Consider the following 23,281-nt stretch of genomic DNA (forward strand, 5'->3'; position numbering starts at 1 on the left):
GCAGCAAGGTCTCCTCTAATCTTGACACACATAAGGAAAACTGCTGTTGGTAGCTAAATAAACTTTAGAGAGTTCATAGAGGGAGGGAAGTAGTTCATGATCCCACTAGTCAGAGGATCAGAAAGGTCATGGTAGTTGGGTTTTAGACCCACCCTAATAACCTAAAAACAAATCTCAAAAGGATCAAATTGATCTATGAGTAAGGTAATTGCAAGCTGAGCAAAGTCCCGTACTAAAGAAACACAACAAAAACCAGTAATCACTTTCTAGAATTTAACGAAAAGTTACCAGGTATGCAAATAAGCAGGAAAATAAAAAGTATAACCAGAAGAAAATTCTATCAACCCTAGATTGAAAGCCCAGAACTGACAGAAAGAACAGAATAAGGATGATAACACAACTAGTATAAATATGCTGTACATGTCAAGAAGATAAACAACAATGTGAACTCAATGAGAAGACTAATTAGGAATATAAAAGGATCTCAGTTGAGATCTGAGATTAATAATGTGAAAAGCAAAATATGCTAGGTAGGATTAATAGAACATTGGATTTTTCAAAGAAAAAATTAGTGAAACTGGGGACAAATCAACAGAAACAAAACAAAACTGCTGAGAATAAGACCTAATGTGGAGAGCGGTGACAGAATGTGAGAACAGTGACTGAGACTGAAGGTCTCCAAATGACTTCATGGCTGTGGCGCACCTGCTGCCTGGGAATGTTTCTGTGTAAGGGCACAGGGTGCCCAGTTGCTATGGTAACACCCCTGCCCCGAAGAAGCTCTGTGCAAAAGTCTTAGCAGCTTCCATCTCAGGCACATGCTCCCAGGGATAGAGGGATTCTCATCCAAGACAACCACAATGTTTCACCAGCTCTGCTACTCCTCAGTCTGCCCACTTCATAGTAACTTTAAACAATGGGCCTTCTTGAGTGCTATACAAATCTAACATTGTACGTTGCAACTATGGAAAAACTGCGTAGATGTTTCTAGTTCTGTAACTTTCCTGAGTACATAGAATAATGCTTGCATAGTCTTTAACCTGATAATGAGACATATATAAATAAAGCTTGTTGGCATAACTCTTCAGATCTGCTTTTCTGAGACAGCAGTACTCCACCGGATCCCAGCTTAATCTTCATATTTGTGTGTGTGTGTGTGTGTGTGTGTGTGTGTGTGTGTGTCTTTTTCTATTCCCCCATTGCCTCTTGCCAGAACTGTGAGTTTGGCTGTGCTACTCGCAGCACCTAAAGACTGAAAAAAAATGTTATCAGAGCATAAGAGACCTGTAGGACAATATTAAGCAGTATAACATACGTGGAATTGAAGTACTAATTGAATAGAATTGAAAATATGATGATGGAGAAATCCCTAAGTTTGATGAAAATTGTAAACCCATTGATCCAAGAAGCTCAATGAACCTCAAGTACAAGAAACAAAGAAAATGCCACTCAGGCACATTTCCAATAAATGTGAACTGAAAAGAAGAAAAAAGAAAGAAAATTCAGAGAGGACAGAGGTGGAGAAAGCCATCTTATGTAGAAAGGAATAAAGATAAGAAATATTAAACATATCATGTCAAAAACTATGCAAGCCAGAACAAATGGAACAGCATCCCCCACACAGGACTTTTCAACCTTGACACAACTGAAATTGTATCCAATGCTGTAAAAGTATAGGCCATTGTTCTGAATCATCAAATGCTAGTGGTGCTTAACCCTCCCATGTAGATGAGAATGCTCCAACAGAAGTGTCAGATGACTCCCCTAAAGGGACTCAGCAAGACCATGTTACTTCAGGAGGATCAAGATTGCAACCTTCATGAGCAGTATTTCTCAAATCCAACACTCTTGACATCTTAGGCCAGATAATTCCTACTTATGGTAGAATGTGCTCTGTGCATCCTAGGATATTTAGTAGCATCTGTGGCTTCTATCTATTAGATGCAAGTATTCTCTTTCCTTCTAGTTATGACATCCCAAAAGATCTCCAGTTCAGTATCTCCAAAGAGGCAAAAATCATTCCTGGCTGAGAATCTCTGTTCTACAGTGTTGAAAGCAAAAACTTCAACCTAGAATTCCACAGCCAGCAACAGTATGTCTTCAAAATTTAAAATGAAATAAAGATATTTGAAGTCTCAAACTAAAAATTTCATACTAGAAAATCCATGTTACAAGAAATTTTAAAGGAAGTTCTTAAAGGAAGTAAATGATACCAGAAGGAAGTTTGGATATAAAAAGGCAGGAAAAGCTCTTATAATGGTAAATATCAAAGTAAATATAAAATATTTTTCTTCATTTCAATCTCCCTAAATAAAGGTGACATCTTCTTAAAGCCCAAATAATAACAGTGTATTGAGAGGTTTATAATGTGTATAAGGAAAACATACCACAACAATAAAAGCAAAATGTATGACAAAATAGTAATCGAATGTAGGACAACAACAACACAAAGAACAAAAGAGAGAAGAATTACAGCTTTTTAATTTCTTATACTACATGGGATAAAACATTATATTATTTGATAGACTATGATAAATTAAAAGTATATATCATAGATCCTTGAATAAGCAATATAAGAATAAAATTAAAAGGTAGAGCTAATTAGTCAACAGTGCAGGTGACTCTGAATCATGAAGATATCCAATTATTTAAAAAAGACAATGCAACAGAGACCTAAGGGACACATATAAAAAATAAAATATGGCATATTGAAATAAAATGGTATTTTAAAATGTCGTATACTTTGGAATGCTATAGACATCTAACAAAAAGAGACCTTATTAGATTGGATTTTTTAAAAAGAAAATATTTACAATTGCCTGTCTATAAAAAACCCACTTTAAATATAAAGACATGGAGAGATTAAGTGTAAAAGAAAGGAAAAAAATAAACCAGGCAAACCCAAACCAAGAAAGATCGGAGTGGAAATATTAATTTCAGACAAAGTGCAATTGAGAACAAGAAATATTACCAGGAATAAAGAGAAAAATTACATAAGACAAAGGCATCTATTCATCAGGAAGACATAATCCTAAATTCAAAACACACCAGGTAAAAATTACCAGAACTGAAAGGCAAAAGAGAAAACTTACAAATATGGTTGGAATTATCATGAATATAGACTACTAGAACAAAATAAACAAGCAAGTACACCCAAATGAACTTTATAGACTACCTAATGACAGTAGAATATATGATCTTTTCAATATACTACATTTGCCAATGTACTACATTTGCCAATATACTACAGTGTGGCCATAAAGCAAATCTCATTAAATTTAGAAGAATTGAATATGTCTTCTGAATTAAGTTAGAAATCAATTTAGTAAGAAGACACCTCAAAAACCTCCTAGGTCTTCAGCAATTAAACAACGCACATGGGTCCTAGAAAAAAATAGCAAGGAAAACTAGAAAATATTTTCAACTGATTAAAAATAAAAACACAATTCGGAGGATGCAGCTAAATGGGGCTAAAGGGCTATTTATGGCATTAAACTCTTAAATTTGAAAATAAAAAAAAGATCTCATATCAATGAACTGAGCACTCACCTTAAGCACTTAGAAAAAGGACTCTGTGCCAGAGCACTCACCAAGCATGCACAGGCCCTGGGTTTGATCTCTAGCACCAACCATGGGGGTCGAGTGGTGGGTGGAGAAATGCCGCAAATTAAACTCAAGTGTGAGAAAGCACACAAAACAACAGAAATTAATGAAAAATAAAATGTACAATAGAAACACATTAAAATCAAAAGCTAATTATTTTTTAAAAAATCAATAGAATTGCTTAACTTCTAAATAGGATAGGAAAAAAGAAGATATGAATTCATGAATTCCAATTTTAGGAATAAGAAATGTGATATCATATAAACTTAAAAGAAATGAAAAAAATACAAGGGAATATTATTATGAACAAATTAACATTAGTACCTCCATGAATTTGGATGAAATGATACTCCCCCTGAAAGACAAGAATAGATAACTTGGAGAACCCTATATCCATTAGGGTTCATTAATGGCATGAGATAAGAAGACCTCCACTCTCAACATGTACATGGCAATGGCGGAATAGTGTCCCTTCAAAAAAAAATGTGGATGTCCTCAGCTCTAGTACCTCAGAATATGACCTTATTTGCAAATAGGATCATTGTAGATATAATTAGCTAAGACAAGGTCTTAATTGGCATAGGATGGGCCCTTAATCCAATATGACTAGTACCCTTATAAGAAGGCAGCCATGGAAAGGTAACTTCTCTCACAGGGAGAATGTCAGGTGAGGACAGGCACAGACTGCAGCCATGCAGCTTCAAGTCCATGAAGGTCCAGGGCTGTTGGCAATCCAGAATCCCCTCAGAGCCCCCAGAAGGAGCCTAACCTGTTGACCTCTTGATTATGTACTTCTAATTTCCAGAACTGTGAAAACTAATTCCTCTTGTTTTAAGCTACTCCATCAGTGACATTTTCTTGCAGCAGTCCTACGAAACAAACACATACTGTGTCCCTGTCACAGCAAACATGCAACCTCCCCTTTGTCTTTGCTAAGATGGCCTCCACACTTCCCCTCAACCCCACTCCTTTGCCTGGCAAAGGGAAGACTTGTTTCCAATGTATCTTTTTGAGTGACTCTTTTTCTCCTTTTCCTTTTTGACTAAAGGAAACCTCGCGGACCCATTATAAGTTGGCTTTACCTTGTGGATTATAATAACAAACTCTCTTGTAACATATTATGAGATTTTTGAGGGCAGAGATGGTGTCGTTTTTGCACACCCAGTGCTCAGTGGCAACAAATATGCACTCTGCTAAGATGATGAGATTTTTGACTGACGTGCCTTATTGAAGGTACATGACATGGGGCACTCTAAGGTATGACTTTGGAGTTAGGCAGATCAGATCTGTTTTAAAATTCAGATTCTACCACTGATCAGCTACCTATTGAGTAATCTTGGGTAAAGTGGCATAACCTCTCTGGGCCTCAATAGCCTCATCTATAAAACGGGGCTAGAAGTTTCTTTCTGATGGGTTATGAGAAACTGATAGGGTACTATATGCAAATGCATCTACACACATAGTAGATATAGTAAATGTCTACTATTTAAAATATATAATCACCATTTTGTTGGATTTATTGATGAGATTATAAAAGATAAAATTGGCACAAATACCCAGGAATGAAAGGCCAAATATAATAAAATTAATTTTAAAAATGTGAGACAATACTTCATTTGCCAATTACTAACAGAATCATAGAGCATCTGAATTTTCACTAAAATAACCATTATCTTGTCATTTTGATTGGAGAGCTCCGGGGACCTTGTTTTGTTTGTTTATTGGGGATAATTTAGTTTTTGGCAACACTAAAAATGAAAGGAAAAAAGGAGGAAGAAAAAAAAAGAGAAAGAGAGAGAGAAACCAGAAACAAAGAACAAAGGGAAGTAATCTGCTTCCTGCCAGGTCTCTGCCAATATCTAGTTCCCTAATGACTCACCATCTCCCTTCATACTCCAGAGAGAAGCTAATTTGGTCCATAATTATTCTGTCCCCTGACTCTTCCTGAACAGAAATGAACACTGAGGAAAGAGCTACACTGTAGCTCAAGCCCAGAGCCCTCGGTTCACAAAAGAACTTTAGGGTCCCCAGGAGTCCTGCTATCACACACGTGTGAACATGAACAAAGTCAACCCACAGCCCCCCTCCCCCACCCCAGCTGCTGGGAACTGGTTCCAAATGAAGCCTCAGGGTTTCCATGGCAAACACACACAGCAAAGGCAACAAAACAGACCATCAACCTGGTCCAAGGTCTTGTAAACCACTTATATCTGCTCTCATCATCTCTATATCTAGCAATTTCCTGAAAATAGAAAGCATTTGTTTTCTTAAATGGTGCAACTTGCCAAACAAAAGAGATGATCCTTAGGCTATTAAACTGAGCTCCATTAGAACGCACATGCTTTTATAGACCATCGCCATCTCAAAACAGGATAAATGGGGCTCTGGACAAGCATAAAAGCCCTTTATCTGAAAGTGCAGATCTCCAAAGTCAAAGCAAATGATTACTAACAGTACCTGAACCTAGAAGGAGAGCAGAGAAGCTAAGACTGTCCAGTTTAACTTCTGGCTTTGCCAGTTTCTAGCTTCTGCCTCAGTTTCTTCATCTATCACATGAGGAAAATAATAATACCTTCCTTAGAGGTTGCTGGAGAGATTAAATAAGATGATGCATATACAATACTTAGGAGAGTGCTTAGCACATAGTAAGTCCTCAATAAATATATGCTACTAGTGTAACTGTTATTATTGTTGGTGATTCTAGATTTCTACAAAAGGCATATCTATCCCTTTCTAAAAAGAAACCCCTGGGGTCAATCATTCTTTTCCTCAAAATGAGCACATTTCTGGGACTAATACCAGATTTAAACAGTAAATTTTCAACCAAGCCAAAGCAATTCGGAGGGTGAATTTGCCAGGTTTGCCTGGGGTGGAGGGGCCCTAAAATGTTCCCTTGGGCCCAAAGTTTATTACAGAACATCTATCAGAATCTTACTGAGTATACTCCAAAGCACAGGGCTGTCCAATCTCCATCCACCCACTTGCAACCTTAGAAGCTTCTCAACTCCATGCTCCAGGCAGCCACCACTAGTCAGCTGAGGTTGGCAAAGGGAAAAATAAAACGTATTTGCCACGCACAGTGTAGGTCTCTCCCACTTCCAAAAAAAAAGGAGGGGGATACAATCCTTTAAAATGGTGTTACTGGGGGACAGATGATAACTTCTGCCTAATAGCCAATTGTCACTGTTTGGAAATTTTACCTCTATACAGTCTCATGGGGTAAACTGTGGGAGAATAAACTATTATCACAGTCAAAGTATATCTAAAATTGGAGAAATACTGAAGTGGGTGAGAGAGTTTAGTGTTTTAAGTTTTTCTGAATAACGTCAGGGTACCACTGTCTACAGAAGAGCACTAACTCATTACACAGTAGATTAATAGTAGGAAAAGCTAGCAGATAGATATATAGGAATAATAACAATCCCTTCAGCTTTGGGAGGTTTCTGGGCTAGCATGTTTAGGGAGACCTATCCATGGCTGTGAGCAAGCTCTTTCATGCCCATCCGTATGCCGTGTACTTATTTTCATTTACTATATATGCTATGACCCCAAAAAGTTTGGGAACCACTGATTTAAGAAATGAATACATTTTCCAAAGTCCCTTTATTTATAGTGGTGGCAAAGCTTAGTAAGCACTGGATATCCTATTATATTTCTTGATCATGGGTACTAATGCTGATATGCTCTAGAAAAACAAGATATACATTCTTGATCTGAATGAGAATTCAGTCCTATAGCCTAAGCTCAATTATGGTTAGCCTGCTTTGTTTGCAAGGGACACAGTTGCATTAAGGGGAACACAAATAGTGAGAGCTTTTCACAAAGTCCATCAAGGACTTTGCAGGAATGACGCAGGACTCCTACAGGAATGAAGACTTAAGTGATCTCAGCCACAAGAGACTGGATCTTCAATCCCACACTCCACTGATAACATAACTTGATAATACTTTTTGTTTACCTTCGGAGGATTGTCTGCATTTTCTATCAGTTAACTACCAGTTGGCTTCTGCATCCTCTATTCTTTATCTTTTCCACTAGTTCTTTGCTTTATCCTGTTTCTAGGTTCTGATTCTCATAAATTCAACCTTCTCATAATTCCTCCTGGTTCCTACTTTACCTTGTTTGTCAATCTCTTCCCCTTTTTCTCCATTCTTTCTGATCTCTTACATCTTTTACTGTCAATTCCTGCTGCAAACTCCCTTGCTGTAATTATATACAGCAAGTACGAACCCAGTTCGTACTCTTGAGAAGAAGAACCTGGGTGGCCCTACAAGTCCCTGTCTGGTTAGAACCTCAGGCCTCTCAGGCCACTCATCCACCTGTTTTGACTGATCTTGGGTCAAATGCCTACTTGGCTGAAAAGGGGTTAATCACAAAACATGTAACCTTTAATAGATAGGTAGAATGATTTTCTTTTGACAATCTCTAGAGTAAGCTCCCTTAAGGGAACAAGGTTTTACATTTCCACTTCTCAAAAAAGACCATTTAAAGTCATTCATTGTATCATAGATATATTTTTTGTTAACTTCTTCAATTTCCTCTTCTCTCTTTTCTTCTTTCCATCCATCCATCCATCCATCCATTCACCCTCCCAAGAAATACATATTGAATCCTTTTGTCTCCAAAAGGAATGCATGAAGTCTTCAATGACAATAATGTTTCTCTAGGACTAAGAACCTATTAGGTAAGAGAAGTTGTGTATTCAAATAATTATAAGTTCCTGAGAATGACATAAACAAAATCCCCTAGAAGTTCAAAGGAAGAAGATATTGCTGTTTATTGGAACAAATTTCAGCTGGGCCTTGAAAAATGGACAAGATTTTGATATTCATTCCAGACACAACTAAAACATGAGACTAATCTTAAAAGTTAGTAGGATTTTGTAATATCATCAATTTTCAACATTTTAAGTTGTAGAATAAATGCATGATAATTTAAAAAATTCAAATCAAACTGAAAATATATAGGCTAACATCACTTTACTTACTTTTCCATGAATTTCCCTCTGCAAACATAACTGATATTAACTGTTTTCTATTAATTGTCCAGACATTTTTCCATACCATTTATAATTATTTGATAATGTAGATATTATTAAATCAACTTTATTATGAAACAGGGTGAAAATCTGACTCTAAATAATACAGCCTAGTAAGTGAAGGAATTAAGAGTTCAAATGAGTCCTGCTTTTTAAAAGGATTTGAATGTTTCCATTATATCTGGTGGATTGGTGCTAGTAGCTTAAACAGGTATCAAATGACTCAGTTCATTCTTATGAATAGCTCTTGTTTAGAGAGGGTCATTTCATCTAGATCTGGAAGAAAGTCAGAGGTGGGCACTTGTACGTTAGTTACTTCCACTAGAAAGTCTTTTACATACTGAGATGGGTGTTCATTATAGTATAGTATACCTTTTGGTATACTATAACCTTAATTTTTGTCTCCATCAGAAGGTGAATTCTATCCTAAGAGAATAATGATGAAATTGTTGAAGGTTTAAGAGAAGAAAAATCAGACATGTTTCTCCTCTATAATATTGCTTTAAAAATTAAACAACTGAATTATTGACTACTTTGTTGCTAATAGAAAAATAAACCAAATCTACTTAAGCCTCTTTCTTTCACATCCAAAACAAGACTTCTAAAGGAACATATCAGAGACTATATGGGGGAAACTCAAGTATTATAGTTGTAGAACACTTACCCCAGACTGCCATGAAAACAGCAAAGAAGACAGTGGCTCCATTGTCAAAAAGGTGGGTCACCTGGAAATTATACAATCAGAGTTAGGCTAATTTCTCATGTATGATATGGAAATTTGCATTTTTTCAAATTATATAAAAATAGTTATGATGAGTTTAGCAGGGATTCTTCAGTGGATATTTCCTTTGGACCATAAAAAAGAAAGGGGTTCCTTTAAAACTGAAATGGTTCTGATATGGAAGAGAGAATTTGTTCCTTTATGGTGCTACTAAGAATTCCCTTTTGTGCACTACAAAAACTCTTATACATGCATATGAATATGAATATAGCTATATTTAGGACTAGGAAGGTATTGCTATTGCTGGTTTAAAGGTTTCCAGCTCCCCAAGCTCTGTTTTAATGCTTCATTTATTCACTTCAAAAACATGGCTATTTTGTTTGTATAGTTTTGAACAAATGTTTTCTGGGTTTCTCTGTGGATTTCAGCATTATAAAGGCAAGAGACCAGAAACATTAACAAAATCCATTTCCACCCTTATTAAAGCCTCCAGTAATCACTATATTTACCTACTGCACACAACACAAAGACAGTTAGCAATACTTTATCGCTAGAATAATATAGTCTACTGCAAACACCACAGCAGAAAAGCAAAAAAAATATCTATTCTTACTGCGTAACTGCCAAGCTCATTTCTGCCTCCAGTATAAATCATACCAATGTCCACGCCAAATTGAAATGATAACTGATAGGTTCATAAAGCATAGCCTTTTTAAAAAATATTTTATAGTTCCCTATAAAGTATACTTTAGTGTCCCTTGGAGAATGTGCCAAGTATTAGCAGGTCTTTTCATGTTTTCAGAGCATAAAGTATTTCAGATTATACCAAAAGTTTAAACTTTCTCTTTCTTTGAACACAGGAGAGATAGGAAGCATCCAAACACCTAATGTGAGACAAACATCTAAAGCCCATGTATTTCATATTCCAGAGGGATATGCCTGAAAGTTCTGGTGGCACGTAGTTGGTTTATGCTCTCTATCTGATAAGTTCGTAGAAGTGGTAACTTGTACCATTATTTTAGGTTCTGGAATGAATTGTAGCTGTCATTGGTTTTGGCTGCCCTGATCATTTTGCCTCTATTCTCCTTTCTCCAGGTAACAGATCTCTCTCATACTGGTCCCAAAAGGCATGTGGCTCAAAATAGAACCAATCGGAATACTTCCTCAGGACAGAGATGCAAACATTTGGAGGGAGACAATGTTCTGCTTGTGTTATTAATTTGGTAGTAGGTAAATCAGAACGGGTGGGGTACTAACAGGGGCTTCTGTTTCCTAGTAAAATGGTAAGCTAGCTATGCTGATGCTGCCCTCTGCCAAAATAGACCACAGAAAAGCAGGATAGTAGATTCCAGATGCTAACAAAAGAAAACAAACAAAGACCTAGGGAAAGCAGAAAGTTGCCTTGGAAGGATGTTGTGTGTGTGTGATGGTGGTGATGTGGGGGGCAGTAGGTGGCAGAGTGAGAGCACAGGTTAGAAAAAATATGTACATTATGCTCTTGCCTCCAAGTGGTCCTTGGACAGTTAGTTTCCCTCCCTCAGATAAGTTATAATAAGCCAAACCTCCTGCTTGGCTGGGGCATTGGGAAAATAGGTGCTGCCTGGTCAGCTGTCCATTCTCTCTTAAAACCCAGGGATGGTGGATCACAATCAACCAAGGGAAAGTGCTTATCCCAATTCTTCTTACATTTAAACAGGTTTTAAAATGAAACTGACCATAAATGTTCTCTGGTAGAGAAGCAGCACACAGTGGTACCTGGGCCATATTGTCCTCTCTGTAACTCACCAGGACCCACAGACAAGGGCATGGCTTTTGGCCTTCAAAGTATTTACTGTTCTAGATGTATTAGCCCACAGGCCAAAATAACAGAATATTTGGGGAAGACAATTGCCCCCCCCAAAAAAAATTCTCAACTAGGCAATATACACTTTCTGAACTAGCATACATTCTATAACAACAGATTGAGGATTTAAAACAGCCACAAAAAATATGCTTAAGGACATAAAAGAAGAAACCTAGAATCACAGCAGTCAGCTGTGTGAAGACAACTCATCCACAGAATGATCATATGCATATGCACAGGTGGGCAGAGAGAGACCCCTGGGGACCTGGGTGGCCAGTTCTAGGCTGAGAGGCCCTGTGTTCATAAAAAGCTGCAACCATCTTCTTGTTCCATCCAGTATTCATGTGCACCTAAAGTCCCATCAAACCACTCTGACATTTCTCTTTTTACAATATTTTTAGTTATACATGGACACAATATCTTTATTTTGTTAATTTATTTTTATGTGGTGCTGAGCATCGAACCCAGTGCCTCACATGTACAAGACAAGTGCTCTGCCACTGAGCCACAACCCCAGCCCCACTCTGACATTTCTAATAATATTTTTTTATACCTGGGATAGAAGTACATCTCCAACAACAACCCTCCCCTCCCCTTTATTTATTTATTTATTTTTTGGAGAGAGGATCTTGTTTAATTGCAAGAGCTCACTGGGCTGCTATGTCTATCCTCAAATTGCAATCCTCCTGGCTCAGCCTCCTGAGTCACGGGGATTATAGGCCTGCGCCACCACGTCAGGCTGTAATAAAATGTTTCTAAAGGAAACCTAGGACATCTCAATTCTGTCATTCTTCATTTTGTTATGTTTCAAGGCAAGAACACATGTTAGATTCAGAACCGAAACATCTTACAACTCAGTGAGGCACAGAGGTCAAGAAGATATGCTTTCGGGTCTGATAAACCAAGGCCTGACTACTTAATGTAGTATGCCCACGGATGAATAGTTTTTACCTCTCTGGGTCTCCGAGTAAAATGGGGATAATAATAATTACCTTGAAGTTCCTATGAGAATTAGAAATAATAAATGTGGGTTACCTAGTTATTATTATAACTACAGACTATTGTTAAAATTATTATTGTTCTAGATAATTTGTTAGGCAGACTAACTGCTAATAGAAGCCCCTATATAATTTAAGTACTCTAAACTATTCATGATGGTCCCTTTAAAGAATTATTAACGTTTTCTCCTAAAGAGAACTTCACCCAAGCACAACTTTACATTAAATAAATAATAAATAAATAAAATCCTAAACCAAAGAAACTCAGCTTCTGTTTCTGAGATTTCCCCAAAACAGAATTTTAAAACCTGAGTCATTCAGGGTTATCTCATGACCTTTAAATAAAACTCTATTACTGAAAGAACTTCTGATCCTCACCAAATCTCTATTTTCCAAGGTTACTCTGTTAAATTTGTTCTCATATACCAAAGATAGGAAAGTGTCTTGTGCTTTTCTGGTTCCTAGTGACACATACTAAAAGCCTAAATCTTTCTAAAATCACAACTGACTTCTGTGGTTCCCTGAACCACAGGGACCAGCCACCTGCAGTGCTAAAGACATCGTGGATGGGCGGGATCTGGGCTCCCTTCAAATGTTCTCATTTAAAAGGAACAAAAATGTGCAAGACCAACAGAGTAATGAGATAGATCCAGGCTGCAGTAATTGCAGAGGTTCAATAAAATCTGCCAACTCTTTTATATCTGGAATTTGGGCAAATCCATATGCAGTGATTCTTGGAAAAAGAGTTCATTAACCCAAACTCCAGCTAATTTTTTTTCCATTAGTGACATTGCCCCTAGGTAAAAAGCCTCTTGGGATTAGATAAATGTGTCCAATAATAAAGTAAGGCATAGCCTGAGAAAGGGACATAACAAAAATCTGATGGAAATAATGGTGCCATGTTGTTTTTTCAAAGCACTTTCACATACACTGTCTTCTTCAGTCATGACATGCCAATGGAGTGGAAAGAAGATATGTATTACTTGCATTTTATACATGAGAAAACTCAGTTTCAGAAAAGCTGTATATGTACAAGGTCAATGAGGTAAGCAGCTGAGCCCGCTGTGAATCACAGTCTTGTTCACTATAATGATGAGAAAGGGGGAAATGATGGCAGTTATTATTTACTGACATTATGCTCAGTATATTTTTTACCTCACTTCTTAAAACAAACATGTGAAACAAACCTGATGTTCTTCATTTTATAGATGAGAAAGCTCAGCTTCAGGGAGGTTAAATAACTTGTTCCCAGATAAGTAGCAGAGAGCGGTTAAAAATCCAAACCTATGTATGTCATGTGTCCCTGTGGAGAGCAGGCTGAGCCCTCCCTGAGTTATTCCATGATGTACAGAACAGTTTTTAGGCTGTGTGTAGACCTTTGTGACTCCATTTTGTAAAGCAGTAGTTTGCCATTAGCTACTCCATTCTGAGTTTAAGTGCTGAGCTGGGATAATTCCACACTTCGTTTGTACAAGTAAACAACCACCATCTGCCTGGCACAACCATAAGGCATAAACTAATAAATCAATCAATCATGCTATTAAGAATGACCCCCTGTGAATTTATCAAATTAGTCAGGAGCACACAGTTGCATGGGTATAGCATATCAAACTCACATTGGAAAAAACCAGTCCCACAAGCTTATTGAACATACCAGACCACCAAATGATGCAAACCCCTCACTTGAAACCCATAAAAGGAGAGACACCCCAAGACTGGATAAGGCAGCATCCTGACCCATCACCTGGCCACTGGTCACAAGTCTTGCCTAGGAAAATTGCCACAGCAATGAACCTCCATCTCTGTCTGGGCTTTAGTAGAAAGTGATTTCTCCTGCCTGTGATGACCACACATGGCCCACTCCAAGCTGATACTGCTGTTCATCTGGACCTTGGCCTAGAATAAGTTCTTGCACTTTGACAGCTCTGCACCCTGAACAAGTTCTTTGGCTAGTTCCTAATCTTATCTGACCATCTACGGTGACTCTTCACATTTGTATCTCTCTCTGCCTTTGCTCTTAGTTCAGCCTCCTGAACCCCTGTGGTACCCTTAATCCTTTCTTAGCCTTTCTTTTATATATCTATATCTATAGATACAGATATAGACATATAGAGAGATATTATATATATAATATACACACATATATTTGTGTAAAGTGTAATGTGTGACTTGAGTGTTAATAGATATTAGAAATTAAAATTGGAGTAAAAGAACCTGTGATTGCCCAGCTTATGATTACCAGGTAAGTCTCACAAGTATTCAGTGAACTGCCACTGATGAAAATGGTGTAGCTTGTAAATTTATTATTCAATAATTTCTGACATTGTAGAAAGACACAAATGTGTTTGGTCTATGTTAATGAAAAGACTTGCTCATGACAGTCTCCAATAATAACACAAGAATAGCCAGGGTCCTGGATTAGTAAAGGAATACTTAGAGAATGGGTTTTAGTCATGTTTGCTGTCATGGATCCCTTTGGCAGTCTGGTGAAACCTGTTCACACCTTCTCAGAATAATATTTTTAAATGTAAAAAGAACTGGACAGGATTACAAGAGCAAAACAACACAAAACACACCAATTCTCTCAGAATTTACAATATTATGAGAGACCTATATCATTGCTCAATGTGTCATGAATAATACAAATAAGTTACTTTAAATAACAATAAAAATTTGAACTTTTCTCTTTGCACTGTGCCATGCTGTAGCTTCTTGTGATGATACCTAGAAACATATCTTTTAAATACATGTTGTTTTGGTTTGAATATGACGTATCACCTGAAAAGTTCATGTTAGGCGAAGCAGGAATATGCAGAGGTGAAACAATAAATTATCAGAGCTGTAACCTCATCAGTGGACTAACCCATTGGCTGGATTAACAATTTGAATGGATTACTATGTGTAACTGCAGGCAGGTAGGGCATGGCTGGAGGAGGTAGGTCAAGGCGGGGGGGTGTGTGCCCCTGGAGATTATATATCTTATCCCTAGATTCTGCCCCCATCCCCCTTTCTGGCTGCCATTAGCTGAAAAATGTTCTTCCACTATGCCCTTCCCCATGATCTTCTGCCTTACCTCAATCCCAGAGCAATGGAGTTGGCCAACCGTGGAATGAACCTGAGACACTGTGAACCACAATAAACTTTTCCTTCTCTAAGTTGCTCTTGTTAGGTATTTTGGTCACAGTGGCCAAGAGCCGACAAATACATATGTCCATTTAAAAAGATGTTTGCATTAGACTACTGAATGATGGCGATAAGTGTATCCTACAACATTAGCTTGCATATGAAAGACTGGAAATGACAGAGAATATAGTTACTCACGGTCCCTCAGGGAGGTGTATGTCAAATTCAATCCACCTAATATGCTGCCTGTTTGGATTTACCTTGGCATAAACACAGCTGTCGGACAGCCTCATGAATGGACAGTATTTATCACACACAGGACACATGATGATATCTGTAGCTTGGCAGACTTCTTTACTGGAAAAGAAAACAGGAAAATACTGCTTTTTGATGACATGGACCATCGTTTTTCTCCTGCAAATTCATTAAAATGTTCAACTGATAAAATTCAGTAGATTAAATTTTTGCTCTTGGAACCTTCTTAGTCTTTTCTGTTTTTATATAAATAAGTTCCTATACAGTTTAATAGTTTGATAAACCTACTTATTTATGAAGCTGTTTCTTGGCTTTACATATTAATGTTACACTTGGGAAAATATATGAAACAAAACATCGGTGGTCATACCCCAAATTATATAAAAGTTCTTCACAAAATTTCTTAGGTCTGAAGCAATTTCATAATGAATTATGGAAGCAACAAGATACCTAAAAGTGCCTAATTTAAACTCTGTGTGCATGACAAAACTAAAAATGGAGGACTAAATAAAAATAACTTGGGACCTTAATCCTGGGAGAAAATTATCTCTCATTAATAATTTCAGTAAGTAAAATATTTCAGTAGGGAGGAGACTCAATCACTCACTTTTATTTTTGTGATCACTTTTAAAAGATACATTTATTATTTAAGGTCACCATCCAGTTTTGCAATAAGATTTTTGTGAATATCTTAAACTATATTCTGGTGAGAGAACCAAGGAAACAATGACTGACCATGAACCATTCCCAGGACACTGGTAAGTTGGTGAGCTGTATTTGTGATCTAGGTGTTTAAATGGTCCTTATAAAAATCAGAATTCATGAAAAAGGATTGTAAGGCCATTATTTGAAGTAGGTAAAAGTTTTAGGACAGGTGAAAGAAGGAAGAGAGCAGTTTTTAGCTAGTGAATGAAAGTGATTTGCTCCAGGTGTGTGTATTTATGTCTATAAAGCCAACTTTTGCTTCCATAATAGCTGAAGACCATTGCAACAAGAACAATGGGTGGAGACAAGCAGTGAATTGAGCCTTTTGAGGTTTTCCATCAAAGATTGGGAAGGAAGTTGGAATGAAAAGCTGTGTTTCCAGTCTGTGAATACCCCCAAAGCATAAGGAACCATTTTTAAATACTCAGCAAAGGCAGGCCCACCCGAGAGCTCCCCGTACCTGACTTGGCAGTGATCCAGGGTGGTGACTCCGTACAGAAAGACGAACAATCCGATGAAGGCAGCTGGGAAGAGCATGCCGGTGTACCAGCCCAACCAGGCAAAGTACAGCCCGATCTTCTCTCCAAAGTACCGCCTGTGTGAGGCACGACAGACTTAGAAATTACAGTCAAGTGTGTGAAGTTCAGCACTGGAACACTTTGTTCAGTCATTTTACACTGTAGTGGCCTTCCTGATAAAACGCAGAGAAGGTAAGCGAAGAGAAGGGAACATTTGATCCAATCTAGGCTTGGGGTTTAATTTCTTCTCCTTTTACTTTATATCAGAAATAGAATTGGCCCTTCCATCCAAGAGTGGGATTATACACAAGCATGTTCTGAGAACACAGATTGGATTGGAAGGGGCCAGAGTAGGAAAAGGGAGGCAAAGTAGGGGACGCCTGTTATAATAGGTAATAGGTGGAGGTAAAGGGAGAAGCAGAAGAGATGCAGGGATCTTAGGGGGTGGTTAGACTCAAGAGGTCTGGAGCAAATACGATCTACAGGACAAGAAGTATTTAAGAGATTAGATTCCTGAGACGCTCCACAAATCCATCTACTCATTCCTCTTGTTTCTGCCGACATAAATCCTGCTGCTCTTCCAGGACTCAGTTCTCAGAGATTTCCACATGGGTGCTGACCCACATCCATCCCTTCCATTTTTCCAAATAGTAAAACTTAGAGCCTCCCTCACACACGTTACCTCATCGTGGATGGTCTGGTATTTTTCTAATTATCTCAAGAGTGCAGGGCCCGTTTGCCTGAAGGAAAATGAGTTTCTCAACACTAGAGACCATTTATCTTTGTCAACAGTACTTAGCACAGTATTAGAAATAAAATGAACAGCTAATTAGTACTCATTGAGTAACTGTAAAATCTTGATCAAAACACTGTCATGGGTGGAGATAGTAATGATCTGTAATTTCTAATCAATCTAATTCTGTAACATGGGACTGAGGTTGGGAAGAGATTTTTTTTTCCTTTCTCACTATTCTTCATGCATTGAGTCTGGTCAAAGGAAAATTATCTCATCTCAGAAAATAGTTTCAACTCATCCAGATCATCTGGATCATTTGTTACCAACACAAAAAAGAGTACACAATTCGTCAATGTCCTTGGAGCATCAGGAGCAAGCACTTGGCAACAAGGTAATATGGGCTCTCTTAGGAAGAACAATTACTCAGGGGGATGAAATGGTTATCTTTTTGTTTTTCCCACAGAGCTCACTTTTTAGGGCCCCAGTGTAAGTGAAACACATCCAGCTAGTCTAGGAAATGAGACATGACACTCTCATTAATGAGGAATCCATGAAGTGAGGATGGTCATTAGTCAACCTTAATAACCAGTCTCTAAATAAACAATGAGATGTCAGAGAATAGGGCTGTTATGGCAGAAGGTTGGGAAGATATGATTTTTAAAAACATACATTTTCACTTCACAATTATCATATATTAAAAGCTGATATACTTTCTGACCTGTAATTAAAGCAAATTTTAAATGCTGGTAGTTTTCAATTAAAATTAAAATAAGGCTGAAGTGTATTGGAATGTGCTATTTACATGGTAAAAGTTGAGTATCCCTTATCTAAAATGCTTTGGATCAACAGTGTTTCATATTTCGGGTTTTTTAAATTTTGGAATGTATACAAATATATAAGTTAATTTGAAGACAGTACCTAAGTGTAATATGAAATTCCTTTGTTTCATATACACCTCATAAACATAGTCTGAGGGTAATTTTGTGCAATCTTTTTTTTTGTATGCCTACATTCTGGGTGGTAGGTACCAGAGATTGATCTCAGGGACACTGAACCACTGAGCCACATCCACAGACCTATTTTGAATTTTATTTAGAGACAGGGTCTCACTGAGTTGCTTAGCACCTTGCTATTGCTGAGGCTGGCTTTGAACTCACGATCCTCCTGTCTCAGCCTCCCTAGCCGCTGGGATCACAGGCATGTGCCACCCCACCCTGCTCCTATGCCTACATCTTGACTGTCTGTGATGCATCCCATGAGATCAGGTGTGGAATTTTCCACTTGTGGCATCATGTTAGTGCTCAAAGAATTTTGGAATATGGGCCATTTTGGATTTTAGATTTTTATATCAGGGATACTCAACAATATTCCACTTTGTGATTAATGCATGTAAGCAGTATTACCTCTCTATAGGACAATTTGTCAATGGCAGTCACAAGGGTAACCTGCTCCTCAAGTGGTCTCCCAGGCAGCCTTGCCCATCTCCTATGCCCTTCCTGGGCCCCAACCTTGTCAGAGGGAAAGTCAGTTTACCCAGAAAACCAGTGTTCTCTACCCTCAGGGAAGAAGTGCAATTGCAGCAAGAACTCTGCACTTCGGAACCTTTTTTTTTCCCTCCGTGATGGCTCATCTTTCAGTGAAGACTTTCTATTTGCAGCTGGTTAAAAACTCACCTGACAAGATCCAAAGGCTGGTATTTATACCACACGCCCCAGGAAGCCCAGCACTCATAGAGTAGATGCCGGTGGTTCACAGCTCCGTGGGTTCGAATGGAGTTCTTACTTCTGTAACTTCCCTGGGATAAAAGCACCATTGCCAATGAGGGGATATCCACACAGCCACAAGGAAACGCTGAGGGTAACATTAGCAGGAGTAGCAACAGGGGTGAAAAGAAGGAAAAAGCAGCCCTCTCTGTTAAAAGGGACATGGTTTGGTTAATCTGGATGTCATCTTGCTGATAATGACATCTGGTAAACATCAGGCAGGTTTGAACTGAGCTCGGATTCAGTCCCACTGCTTTTTATGTAGGAGATCATGGACAAGCCCCCTCAATACTCTTGAGTCCTGATTTCCCAAAGTCTTAGAACTGCCCAAGCGTGGTTAGATCTCTTCCCTGTTTCACTCAAGGTAAAGTAATTGGTATCAACAGCCATAGCCACAGCCTTTTCACAGCCTGATCAACAGGAAAATCCTGGAATGTGAAAGCTGGAAGCCACCTTGGGATTCTAATCATTCAAATCAAATTCAACATCCTCATTCAACAAATGAGGGAACCAAGGGCCAGAGAGCTGGTTGTTTTTCTGAGGTCAGTTCCTGGCAATGGTAGTTTGACCAACAGAAAATAAACTTTCGGAGGCAAATGAATTATTCACATTAGCCTGAGAAGCCCATTCTTTATGGAAAGAATAAAGGGGTGGGAATAAAGGAAAGTGGGTGTGTCTCAGTTCAACCACCAACTCACTGTGTGATTCCAAGGAGGGTGAACTTTTCTCTCAAACTCTATTTAAATAAATTTGTAACATGGAACACGGGCAACAATACCTGTCCTTCCTGCCTGTGAAGGTGGTTGTGAGGCCGAATAATATAAATGAATTAAACTGAGAGCAAAAAGTTAAAAAGGGAGCTGGGCGTGGTGACGTACACCTGTAATCCCAGCAGCTTGAGAGGCTGAGACAAGAGGATCACAAGTTCAAAGCCAGCCTCAGCAAAAGCGAGGCGCTTAGCAGTTCAGTGAGACCCTGTCTCTAAATAAAATGCAAAATAGGGCTGGGGATGTGGCTCAGTGGTCAAGTGCCCCTTAATTCAATCCCTGGTTACCCTCCACCCAAAAAATTTAAAACAGTAATGGTATTATTATTGTGGTTGTTATTACAAATTTGGAAATTTTCTTTTCATAGAATGTAGGGCTTTACTCTGTAGAGACTCCCACAAGTTACTCCGTGGGTTTTTTGTAGCTGCCTCTGCTTGGATGTCCTCATGCCAGGCTATCTACTCCCCTGCCATTGTACATCTGCCCACCATTACTTGGATATATACCAGGGGTAATGGCTTGGAGTGGGGAGAATGTGGTACCCATAGAAACATTCTCTAGGCAAAGCCAGCCTATAACTACAGGAAGCTACACAGAAACTTTTGGGGGAAAATCTGTCTTCAGAGTTCAGAAATACATGCATGTGGCCTCTGTAAACCTTTGTGTCAAAATGATTGCTTTGGTCAACCTAAAAGAAGCATTAAAAAAAAAATGTCTCTCAGTCATCTGTAAATAGCATTTCAGACCACAGCTTCTAGTTTTCTTAATAATTATGGTTCTAAAAATTCTACCTCACCTTTGACATCCTCTTAGTGTTCAAAATCAAGAGAAAAACAATTGTAAGCCAAATGAAAAGTACATTTTGGGAAGACTTGCCATTTATGGAGAGGGGGAATTGTCCTCCAAAGTTTATTGGCAAACAGTTTCAACCTGGTTAATTTGTTTGCATATAATTGGGGCTAGGACATTTGTCTTGTAGTTTCTGTGTCCTATAGTGATGGTACATGGTAGAGCTTAACACTGTGAAAATGACAATAACCTCTCAATAATCATGAGAGAACTCAGGTATAGAATTCTGGGTTAGATAATCCAAGATCTACTGGAAAACCAAATTAAGCATGATCACCATTATGCTTATCAAAGTTATTATGTATCACAAAGACCAGGAAGTAAATAAGGAAAATATCAACATCTATACATATCTTATAATTATGAATACAATACTATTAATTTCCTTTATCACCCTTTGTTTATTGGAAACTTTGCAAAATGACTTCCTACCACTCTTTTAAGGAATACCTACAAATTTATTTATTGCAAAGACTATCTATTTCAAAAACATTTCCCTCTCTGTCTGGTGCCTCATGCAAATTTTCAATGACTTTTAAATTGCATGATTTGTTGTCCCTAAGCCGTTCCTCTGAATTCATGCTGAGTGACTCTTAAGTGTTCTTTCAATTATAGAAAAAGACATAGAGAAATAAATCTATGCTGAGGGAGAGATAAAAGAATGCAGATAGACCCTCCCCAATTACCCATTAAACAAATCAAATTCATTCTAAGCAAATATCTACAGTTCTGAGCCATAGCAACAAACTCAATTGATGACTGTCCCTTGAAGCCAGTTTTAGTAACAAGTTAAAAGGAAGATAAGAAGAAAATGCAGCACAATACCTCATGCAGGGGAAAAGCAGCTTCATAGGAGCCATTGGTAAGCAAGCGATTCAGACCTAAAGCAACAAATAAGCCCATTCCAGTTAATAGTGAGTTTAGATCCTCACAATTCTCAAGACTACCAAGATCAGTACTTTCTGGAAAAAAAAAAGAATCTAGGCTTTAAAAAAATTCAAACCTACTTGGGGTGACCAACAGTTTAAAAAGAAAACTTTGCAATCTGCTAGGTAATTGGGATCAATTGCTGGGAAATCTGTTTTTTTTTTTTTTGTTTGTTTGTTTTAAATACTGAGTTGTCAAGAATGAATAGATTCAAAGTGTACAGTGTGATAATTTGATATACATAATACGCTATCATGATTACAACAATCTAATTAATGAATACTTCCATCACCACCTATGCTGTACCTTAGGTCCCAGAACTTATTCATTTTATAAGTGAAACCTTGTACCCTTTGACCAGCATCTTCCTGTTTCTCCTTTTCTATTTTGCTTCCAAAAGTTTGACTTGTTTAGATTCCAATAAGTAAAATCATGCAGTATTTGTCTTTCTGTGTTTGGCTTATTTCACCCAGCAAAATATCCTCCAAGTTCATCTATGCTGTCATAATGGCAGGATTTTTTTTCTTTTTATGGCTGAAGAACATTCCATTGTGTATATGTACAATTTCTTTATCCACTCATCTGCCCATAGACATGTAGGCTGTTTCTGTATCTTGGCTATTGTGAGTAATGCTGAATAAACACAGGGGTGCAGATGTCTCTTCAACATACTGATTTCACTTTCTCTGGACGTGTACCCAGAAGTGGAATTGCTGGGTCATATAGTAATTCTATTTTTAAATTGTTTGAGAAATCTCCATACCGTTTCCACAATGACTACACCAATTTCCATTTCTACCAGTAGTGTATGGGAGATTTCTTTTCTCCACATTCTCACCATATTTAACTCTTTATCTTTTTGATAACAGCTTTTCTAATTCTAATGGGTATGATATGATATCATTGTGGTTTTTGATTTGCATTTCTCTGATGATTAGTGATGTTGAGTGCATTTTCATATTCCTATTGGCCATTTGCACATTTTCTCTAGGAAGATGAAAAATGTCTATTCAGGTCCTTTGCTTATTTTAAAATTAGGTTATCTTTTTTTTTGCTATTGCTATTTGTAAGTTTCATATATATTTTGAATATTAACCCTTTATCAGATATACGGTTTGCAAATATTTTTTTTCCCATTTTGTAGATTGTCTTTTCAATTTGTTGATTGTTTCCATTGCTATGTAGAAGCTTTTTGGAAATTAGTTTTCAAACAAAAAACAATGAAGCACATCTAGTACAGTGCTTGGCATAGAAGGGAATGCACAGAGAGAAGCAGATCAATGTGTCGTTTAAAAGAAAAAAAGGATAATTTTAAGTCAGAAGCTCTTCTGTTTTGACCTAGAAGCTTCATTGTAGAAAAACTTAACTCTTCTGCATTAGACTAATGGTCCGACTTTGGAAAAGTTCCTTTGTCCTCAGGCTTCAATTTTCTCAT

At 37.8% G+C, this 23,281-nt stretch overlaps 1 protein-coding gene across 9 annotated transcripts in view; it reads right to left on the bottom strand.

Moving 5' to 3' along the window:
• Ano4 (anoctamin 4) overlaps nucleotides 1-23,281 on the bottom strand; it is a 310,833-nt gene that overhangs the window by 53,516 nt on the left and 234,036 nt on the right. For all 9 annotated transcript variants that reach the window (XM_071609597.1, XM_027928930.2, XM_071609600.1 and 6 more), the window contains 5 exons: nucleotides 21,745-21,800; nucleotides 19,214-19,335; nucleotides 16,747-16,881; nucleotides 15,587-15,683; nucleotides 9,306-9,366 (listed from right to left, as the gene is read on the bottom strand). In XM_071609597.1, the coding sequence (XP_071465698.1) occupies nucleotides 9,306-9,366; nucleotides 15,587-15,683; nucleotides 16,747-16,881; nucleotides 19,214-19,335; nucleotides 21,745-21,800 (471 nt within the window). The remainder of the gene's footprint in view (nucleotides 1-9,305; nucleotides 9,367-15,586; nucleotides 15,684-16,746; nucleotides 16,882-19,213; nucleotides 19,336-21,744; nucleotides 21,801-23,281) is intronic.

Source organism: Marmota flaviventris, chromosome 3 (assembly GCF_047511675.1).
Source record: "Marmota flaviventris isolate mMarFla1 chromosome 3, mMarFla1.hap1, whole genome shotgun sequence".
Classification (NCBI taxonomy): Eukaryota; Metazoa; Chordata; class Mammalia; order Rodentia; family Sciuridae; genus Marmota; species Marmota flaviventris.